General features: G+C 36.5%; 1 protein-coding gene across 1 annotated transcript in view; it reads right to left on the reverse strand.

The window, feature by feature from the left end:
- Window positions 1–3307: 3307 nt before the first annotated feature.
- Window positions 3308–10737, reverse strand: part of Smp_199630 (hypothetical protein) — a gene marked incomplete at both ends in the record, with an annotated part of 23365 nt that continues 15935 nt past the window's right edge. The window contains 3 exons of the mRNA XM_018788453.1: window positions 3308–3504; window positions 4907–5264; window positions 8947–9299. Of these exons, the coding sequence (XP_018644726.1) occupies window positions 3308–3504; window positions 4907–5264; window positions 8947–9299 (908 nt within the window). The remainder of the gene's footprint in view (window positions 3505–4906; window positions 5265–8946; window positions 9300–10737) is intronic.

A 10737-nucleotide genomic window follows, 5' to 3' on the forward strand; every position in this document is an offset into this window, starting at 1 on the left:
AGTTTCTTCTGACGTTTTAGGGTATTTATAAGCGTCGTTTAGCGACCGAGTATTGATAGGTCCAGTGAGTTGCCTGTCTACTTCAATTGAAAAGAATTAGTGAGGGGAAAGTATCTAATACAACTACAAGGTAGGGAATTAAGGCGATTCAGTCTATATATGTAGAGAGCCTATGATGTCTGTGTGGGACGTGGATGTGTTCGTTTGCACCAGATCTATGCAGGTGAGGGCTTGATCAATGAGTCTTGTAAACGTATGTAATTTGTCTGCCATGCGTACTTCAGAAGGCAGACTGTTCCATATCAATGCGTACTTGATAAGAAAGAAGTTTTCACGTGTTTTTCAATTTTAACTGTGGATACTTTGTCTCGAAGGTTGTATCCATGTGAGTCTTGGTAGAGAGCTATATTACATGTGGAATAAGTAAGGTTTTTAAGGAGTTTGAAATAAAGAATTAAGTTAGACCTAAACCTTCTTTTCCAGAGGGTTTCTAGTCCTAAGATATGGCATCTGGATTTGTAGTCAGTGAGTTGGTCGTTCTTAAGTATTTTGCAAGTGAAGTCTCGCTGTATTACTTCCACCTTAAGTATATCAGATAGGCGTAGGTTGGAAAATAAGAACGAACAGTAATAATACCAGGGGTAACAGGTGAGCCATCACATCACCCCCCATGGATTGTCAAAGAGACCCTAGAACTGAAGAGGTGTAGGAAACATTTCAATCACTTGTTGTTGTCCACAGGTCACCAATCATTTAAATGTGAACACTTAGCTATCGCCGAGGTTGTGTGTATCCACATGGACATAGTATCTAACTTGGTAAATATCTGTCTTAAGGCCCATGGGCTTCTAAACCCTTTAGCTATAATCTTGAGATTATAATTTACTGTTGCCCCAAGATCATTGTAAGAATGGACTACGGGCACTGACTCTTCAGAAACTTTATACTTACCTTTGTATCCCTTATGTGCATAGACACGTCGTGTTGATAGGCACTAGCCATCTTTTAGACCAGCTAATCAGATTATCTAAGTCTACCTGAAGTGTACATGAATCTCGCCAGATTATCACATCCTCAGAGTCTAGTAGAACTGGGGACTCAACTATACTTCAGAGTTCATTTACATACTATATAAAAAGTAGAGGACATAGGACAGTGTTGAAGTACTCCACTAAATACCGGTTTACAAGAGGAGCACTTGAGATTTATTTTGACTTTCTGACTACGACCTACCAACAATTTTAGGGGAGGGGGTTTCCATCCTCAAGTTTAGTCTTTGTTTAGCACTTTTTCGGATGCCTCATTGAATTCTGCGTAAAGAGATCGCACCTTCTACTATCTAGGGACTCTGTTCAATTCTCATTGGTCCCTAGAAAACTGTTGTTCGCTTTCTGAAACCATGTTATTCGCTGTTTAAGAAGTTGATGACTTCTACTAATGTGATCATATCTTTTTAGATTATTCTTTACAGTATTTTAACCACAGTATTTTTGGGGCTTATAGTTGATGGGCTAAATAATAAGTTGGTAACGTTAAAAGTCGTCGAGAAGAAGCGTCTAGATAAGCTTCTTCAATACTTTCAACTTCATCTTTACTAAGTAGATTAAGTCATCTGTTTGTCCCCAGCGATCTAACTCTAGGTAGTTGGAGTATCCACTTGAATACGGAAGACATGATTATTGCTGCGATGCAACTATGTGTACCTAACCATAAAACTGTCTCAACTTGATGCATTATTTCAGATTAGGTACGGTACAAAATAATGCACCTAATGATCTGGGTGGAATACTGTCAGTCATAATATGGAAATATTCATAGCCAGAGTCTACAGTTAGCTGGAATCCAACCTATCACGTTTTCTTCATCAAATTTAGGTAGAAGAACCACTTCTTACAATGTGCTCCTACAGATTAGAGGTAACCACAAGATAAAGTGTAAAAAAATAAGCTATATTCTAAACAATAATTTACTTACTTAAGCACATAAATATTGGTACAAATGGGCACCAAGTACATATGCGCCACACAAATAAATGTCATTTCATTCAATTGTGTGAGGGCTATGAAACTCTCCAGGTGGTTTTCCTAGAGTGCCACACCCCGAGCCTTTGACCTAAAGATCTGATCCACAAGGTAGTGGAGCATCGTAAGGAGATGCAGTCCCATGATAGCTGGTGACCAACGATTGATTCATACGCTATTTGTTCCCTCAGGATACTGGAGCCCATGTGCACCATTGGTTTGGAATCGGCGTTTTCCAACTCCCGTAGGTGGACTTTCCGTATCCACAAATCCGGTTAAAGCGCCGGATATTCGCTTTTCGTCCTCTCAATTTCGTAAGCAACACCCCTACCACGAGAAGGAAGTGAGTAGGACTTCCTTGGCAGAGGCTATATACGCGTGGTCATGTGAGAGCATTTGGAGAGGGAAAGCGGTCTCTCCCCACTCTCGGCCGTAACAGGGCATTAGAAATAAATATAATTCTTATCGCATAACTGACTAAATTCGCTCAAGAAAATAGACAACAAGACAAAAGGTAAGTAATTTTTATATTTCATAAATAAGTAACTTGAATCGCTAAATGATGAATTTTTTTTAAAAAAATGTCCAACGTTTCAAAGAGCATTTCAATTCAAATGTTACAACATTATAACAAAAGTTATAGTTGACTGTCACAATATGAATGATTATATATATATATATATAGAAAATCCTATTATAATTACAAGAAACCTCATTTTGAAATGAAAATACCACTAATTCATGTGAAACAACTAGGATACCTAACTGTAAATCATTCATCCAAACGAGGTGATATGATAATAATAATAATAATAGTAGTAAGAATAGTAATAGTAATATCAAAAAATGGAAGAAAAACGAAGTTCGTTTTTAGCACAAAACTGTTTGAATGTTTCTGCTTTTATGAATGAATGGCTGCCATATCGAAAATATATTATTAAGTCAATTAGATTGGTACATATTTAAAAAATAAATATATTCCTTAAATAAATATATAGATCCTAATAACAATATAATATAACAGGAATAATACAAGAGAAAATGTTGCTAAGGAGTTAGAAAATTCCTAACATGATACTTTTAGTCATTTAAGTAGTAGTACAGATTTTAAATTTCTAAAAAAAAATAAATTAAAGTGTACATGGACTTCATTAAAATTTAAATAAACAACAAAAACATACTTCCCACTTAGAAAAACGAAGAAAAGAAAGCAAACTGGAAAAATTGAACATCAACTATAAATAAGCATAAAACAATATATAAAAAATGTCTGTATTGTGAATGATTCAATGAGTTAATGTTGTTTTACAATCACCTGGTAAACTGACTGAATTTGAATTGGTTGTTACAATGATAGATGATTCGGAAGTATCCAATTCATTAGAGATTATTTCATTAGTTGTAACAATTGGTTGATTTGTTGAAGATGGAGTACTATGATTTTGTATATCCGGTATTGTTGGTGATGTAAATATCATAAAAGCTAGTAGTATATAATGAAGAGAATGAAATATAATCATGGGTCATAAATCATAATAAATAAATTAGGACTATAACGTCAATTCCTATATCCTGTTGACTATTCAGTTAACAACAAAATTATCTTAAATCCAACTTCAAAAACGTAGTGGCTAAACTCCATATAAATATGAGTTATTTACGTTATGACAGTGAAACGATCGTAAAAATCTAATGTACATGGGATGATTTCAATACATGGATTGTTTTCTAAAGTTGAAGATGATTTCTGTCTACGGTATAGTGACAAATGAAATTTGGTTTGGATTCAAGAAGGATAATTAAATTTCACCTCTGAGTGTTGCATGAATTACGGATATGACGACTGTTAGGAAACTTAAAATTCGGCTACACATACTTTTAATGACAGTTGGTTGTCCTAAGAAAAAGTAAGATTGAGTAAGAGCATACACCTACCTCATTCCATTGTTTCAAGCAGTATGGTTACACAGGGTTGCCCAATCTAACCATTTCTCTTCAACTTTGCCATTGATGACTTTTTGGAAACAGCCCTGATGGATGTAGGTAATGGTGGTGCACATCTGTTACTTGAAGAAAGACTTTTCGGCCTACTGTACGCGGACGATATTGTTTTACTGTGTGATGTACCCAAGCCATGAAATTCGCACTTAATCAGTTGGCAGGGTACGTAGGTACGGGGCATGTACTTTGGACCTTCTAAGTGCAAAGTACTTTTACAAGACAGGTCGAACCACAAATCCGCATTCACTCTTGGTAGTCAGTAGTTAAAAATTGTCGAGAAGTTGGCATTTCTGAGTACCTGTGTAAATGCTAATGGTGGCGTGAGTGTAGTCAATTCATGTACAGTGAAACTTAAAGTGGCTTGTCGCAATCTGGTCCATCTACGGCCCCTTCCTGATATTAGTCCCGCTATAAAAAATCGGATGTATGGTGTGTCAGTGAGATCAGTTCTGCTCTATGCTCGTGAAACCTGGCCTCCAAGTTGTGGATGTTAAACGACTCTCGATATTTGATTATCGTTCATTTATTATTTCTCAACGGTGATCAAGTGTTCTTGTATAATGCTCAAAATGATACTCATATTTTGTAGGATTCAACACAAAATCACAATAGCATATTTTGAGACTTAACTATTTGACTTAGACTTAAGTTATGAATTCCTTCGTATCTAATATAATATGAATAGAACTATTAGTGTCTTACATTTGCTGTAAAAAGAACTAACCAAGGGATATAAATATATATTCATCAACGCAGTAAGCCATAGTTGAAGGTCAAAATCTGAAACATTTTTCTAGCAACATAAGAAGCGATTTCGATGTATTTAGGTGAATTACGTAGTAAGATTACGTTAAACACTACAATCCCAAAGTGTATAAACTTACATAATGGGTTACTTTGTGATTGTAAAGAAGCTTGATCACTGGGATATGATGATTTAGTAGAATTATTAGATGCTGTTGTAGGTTGCACGTTATTCGAATTCGTAGGACAGAAATTTTGACAGCTAGTTGATGTGTCTAATTTCGAAATGCAATTGACCAATGAACCAGAATTTAACGGAGGTATAGGTAATTTACTTGAAGATGATGGTTGAGTAGATGTAACCGCTTTGTTGTTTCTTTTGCTTTGACCAGAATTCTTAGGCAATGAAGGACATGAAGGCATAGCTGAACTGGTACTTTTTGTTGACTGAGGTTGTCGAGCAGCTATCGCTGAACTTAAACGAGCGCTTAGTTCCTGCTATAGACAGAAAATAAGAAATAAAACGAAAAAATTGAAAAGTAAGCACAATATCTCAATGATATGTTATAGTTTATGATTATAAACAAAATAAGACTTAGTAATAGTGGAGAAGAATTAAAACTGCAGTATTAAAACATTAGTGATATACTCCTGACGTTGCTCTACTCACTTAGCCCCCAAATGCCCTGGTACAGCCGAGAGTGGGGAGAGTCCGCTCTCCCTCTCCAAATGCTCTCATATGGCCACGCGTATATAGCCTCTGCCAGCGAAGTCCTGCTCACTGCCTTCTCGTGGCGGGGGTGTTGTTTACGAAATTGAGAGGACGAAAAGCGAATGTCCGGCGTTTTAACCGGGTTGCTGGATGTGGAGTGTCCACCTAGGGGAGTTGGAAAACCCTCATTCCAAACCAATGGTTCACATGGGCTCCAGTATCCTGAAGGAACAAATGGCGTGTGAATCAATCGTTGGTCACCGGCTACCATGTGACTGCATCTCCTCACGATGCTCCACTGCCTCGTGGGTTAGACCTTAGGTCAAAGGCTTGGGGTGTTGTCCCCTACGAAAACCACCTGCTTTGATTTGGGCACCAGGGCAGTATCTCCTCCCATTCTCATTATTTTGTGTGGCGCATATGTATCCAGTGCCCTTTGTACCAATATATATGTGATTAAATAAATAAATAAATACACTGCCTTCTCGCCACACCGGTGTTGTTTACGATATTGAGAGGACGAAAAGCGAATGTCCGGCTCTTTAACCGAGTTGGTGGATATGAAGGATCCACCTAGGGGAGTTGGAAAACCCTCATTCCAAACCAGTGGTGCACATGGGCTCCAGGACCCTGGGGGAACAAATGGCGTATGAATCAATCGTTGGTCACCGGCTACCATGGGACTGCATCTCCTCGCGATGCTCCACTGCCTTGTGGATCAGATCTTTCGGTTAAAGGCTCTGGGTGTGGCACCCTAAGAAAACTACCTGCTTCGGTTTGGATGCCCGGGCAATATCCCAGCTCTCACACAAATTGAATGGTTTATATGGGCCATGTCTGTTTAATGTCACCTCGTACCAATGTTCATATGTTTAAATAAGTAAATAAAATATAACGATGTATGAATTTATAACTAATAGAATTATTGTTTTAAAATGATAAATGAACTAATTTGTGATTAAAAGTTTTATGCATAAATAATTTTAGTGAATTTATTTTATATAAACTAGTTAATTAAAACATAATTCACTTTAAATATGGATTGAATAAGTTAAATAGACTGAAATCATAAAGAATACAATCAAGAAGAAACATGAATCAAATTAAATTGTTATACATTTCTTAAAATTAATAGTAGTGTGTGATAAAGACTGGAAGAAACTCAATAGATGACTAGAGAATGTAAACAAAAAGATAGGAATGTTTAAAAAAAACACAACAACAACAGTAATTGTGATCAGTTCTAAACAAAGTCAAGTGAGATGATGATGATTGGATTGATAAGTTTATGTAAGTAAACCTTTACTAAATCACAATGGAGTACGGTTATGGGAGATACAAGATAACAAGTCGATTAATAGGGTATGAAAATATATATTAAAGGAAAGTGAAGGTGGAATTTATATCTTAAATATCGAATTAAGATAGTATCACTGACTTTATTTATTTGACAACAAATGATTATATAACTCAATGACGGGAGAAACTAACCACATATCTATCGGTTTAAACATTTTTATACACATGGAAAATAATAGAACGTATGAAAAAAAATAAAGATAAAAAGCAAAAACACTACACATCACACTAAACAGCATATTAAATTAAATACCATTACTAGAGTAGCTTTCTTATGATTATGCATTACTATGGAGGAAAAAAACATGAGACTGAATTTTCATTCTCTTCAGCAAGATTTGGGATGAAGAACAAGTACCAACAGACTGGAAAGAAGGACTTCTGATCAAGATACCAAAGAAAGGTGATCTCAGAAAATGTGTGAACTACAGAGGCAACACTCTTCTCTCAATACCAGGAAAAGTCTTCAACAGGGTGTTGTGAAACGGAATGAAGGATTCCGTGGATGCCCAACTTCGAGGTCAATAGGCTGGATTCCGTAAGGATCGATAGTGTACAGAACGAATCGCAGCTCTACGGATCATTGTGGAACAATCAATTGAATGGAATTCACCACTTTACATCAACTTCATCGACTACGAGAAAGCATTTGATAGAGTGGGCAGGACAACACTATGGAGGCTTCTTCGACACTACGGCGTGCCTGAGAAGATAGTCAACATCGTACGGAATTCTTATGATGGATTAAACTGCAAAATTGTGCATAGAGGACAAGTCACAAACTCGTTCGAAACAAAGACCTGTGTCAGGCAAGGTTGCTAACACACCCTTTCTCTTTCTCCTGATGATCGACTGGATTATGAAGACGTCGACATCTGGAGGGAAGCACGGGATACAATGGACAGCTAGGATGCATCTGGACGATCTGGTTCTTCTATCACACACGCAACAGCAAATGCAGGAGAAGACGACCAGTGTATCAGCAGCAGTAGGTTTCAAAATACACAAAGGGAAAATCAAGATTCTCTGACAAAGCACAACATACACCAATCGAATCACACTTGACGGAGAAGCTTTGGAAGATGTGGAAACCTTTACATATCTGGGTAGCATCATTGATGAACACGGTGGATCTGGTACAGATGTGAGGGCGGGGATCGGCAAAGCAAGAGCAGCATCTTTACAACTGAAAAACATTCGGAACTCAAAACAATTGTCAACCAACACCAAGGTTAGAATTTTCAATACAAATGTCAAGACAGTTCTACTGTATGGGGCGGAGACGTGGAGAACTACGAAAGCCATCATCCAGAAGATACAAGTGTTTATTAACACCTGTCTACGCAAGATACTTCGGATCCGTTGGCCAGACACTATCAACAACAACCTATTGTATGAAACAGAACAAACCAGATTCCAATGGAGGGAGAAATCAGGAAGAAGCGCTGGAAGTGGATAGGACACATATTGAGGAAATCACCCAACTGAGTCACAAGGCAAGCCCTCACTTGGAATCTTCAAGGTCAAAGGAGAAGAGGAAAATCAAAGGACACATTACGGCGAGAAATGGAGACAGACATGAGAAGGATGAACAACAATTGAATAGAACTAGAAAGGAAGGCCCAAGACAGAGTGGGTTGGAGAATGATGGTCAGCGTCCTATGCTCTATTGGGGGGTAACAGGCGTATGTAAGTATCATGATATTAAAATATTACTAAATGATATATTTAGAAAAGCAAAATTACTAGAAATTTCTACAATCTGGAAAACATTCTTTATAGTAAAAGAATTCATCTAATTTACGGTTATTTGATTTATACAGAAACCTAGTGGATAACGATTGTTTAACTTTAAATCAGTGAATCATATGCTTACATATACTGTCACTATATATAGTTCAAAAATAAGTACATTTTTTGACTGGCAAAGGGTTATTATCATTATTAATTAAGATCATGAATCGATCAATGTCAGACCACTATGGAAAAGTTGGAAGCACTAGACGGCTATTTCGTCCTAATATTGGACTACTCAGCAATGAGCAGTGGACAAGGAATGTAAATGATAATATGAAATGATTAAAAGTTACTCAAACATTAAATACTTACCAAATCATTAAGATCAACACTTTTAGTAAAATATGTAGAATTTGTTGGCGGTATTGTAGAAGAAGAACACGAACTAGATAAATAGTCAAAGGTTGATTTAGTCTGATTATTATTATTATTCCTATGGGGAGTGAAAGAATCATTTAAAAATGTATTCGGTTGATGTTTTATTAAATTTGAATAACTTAAATGTGATTCATGTGGAGATTTCAAATAATCTATTGATGTACAAAACACTGGTTGAGTATGATTTAAACAATTGGTTGAATGAATTTTATCAAATGATCCTAGATTATCCATAAGATCTGTTGAATCATGTTTTAAATTTGAATTGGAACAAGTTGTAGTATAGTCTTTCGGTAGAATTGGAACTTTTTTATTTCTATTAGTTGAATGTTTTGCAGAAGATGGATCATTGTAATTGTTGAGCAATGTGACAGGTTGATTCGAAGAATCTTAAGTAAAAATAAATTACATCCAAAATAAATACAAAATGTAATTACATGTTAATGTAATGTATAAACACGTAAAATGTTTATTATTAATACAACAATCAAAATAATGATATCAGATAAAATAAATCATATCCAATATTACAAGGATGGTAAACATTTATATAAAAATCAGTCCTCGTTTACAATGATTTTTCTATTGAGAATGTAATGAAAACGTATACAAAAGCCAACCTAAAACCGTTAAACTAAAAATATTTTTGTATTCAGTATGACTAAATTCGCCCCCAAATGCCCTGGTACGGCCGAGAGTGGGGAGAGTCCGCTCTCCCTCTCTAAATGCTCTCATATGACCACGTGTATATAGCCCCTGCCAGGGAGGAGGACCAGGGTCAGGAAAGCTGATCCCGAAATGGGAGGGACCGTACATTATCACGGAGAGACGCGGCCCAGTTTACACGATCCGGAGAGAAGACAAGCAGAAGCGTGTAAATGCCAGTCAACTACAGAGATGGTTTCAAGAACATCATGAGCACGAGTCACGAACAGCACCAAAGGAGACAATGGTACGCCGATCAGAAAGATTGCGAGAACAGCTTATTAAAAGGGGGGACGAGTGTGGTGTGAGCTACTGATATCAACATAAGTAGTATATATGGTGAGTAAGGAATAGAATATCTGACAGCAGAAGATTGAGAAGATCAAGAAGAGAAGAACAGAAATAAAAAGCAATTTGTGTGAAAATCCAGGAACAATGAAGCCTGAGGCAATTGAAGAACATTTTGCAAATAGTGTATCATAGCATGGTTTTTGTATTTTACCAAGTAACGTTGTAATTTGTGCTAAATACATAGTTGGTTGTCCTCACCTGTGTTCTCATTCACAACACTACTACTACTACTAATACTTCTACAACTACCGCTATCACAATTACTACTACAAATGATACTGATATTACTAATAATATATTAAACTCGAATTCAAATTCAACTTCGAATTCTAGTGCTACGATTACCAGTGCTAATAATACGACAACTACAACTCCTAAGATGAATAACAAAACTCCGAATACTACTAATAATAATGCTACCAATAAAAAAACGACAAATCTGATTGTTAATCTGACTGTAAGTTGAGTATATCAACATCAGGTACGGTGATGAAAGATTCGAATAAATTCCGTTATCGAAAAAATACTTATCAAGAGTGTTCACGTTCAAATTATGCGTCGTTCAAGTCCGGGTTTTCAGCACCAAACGGACATAAGTTAAGCAATCGACATGCATGATAGTAATTCGATACAGTCAGACGATGTTGTCAGTGGGACTAAGAAAGTGAC

The sequence above is a fragment of the Schistosoma mansoni genome (assembly GCF_000237925.1).
Source record: "Schistosoma mansoni, WGS project CABG00000000 data, supercontig 0386, strain Puerto Rico, whole genome shotgun sequence".
Lineage (NCBI taxonomy): Eukaryota > Metazoa > Platyhelminthes > Trematoda > Strigeidida > Schistosomatidae > Schistosoma > Schistosoma mansoni.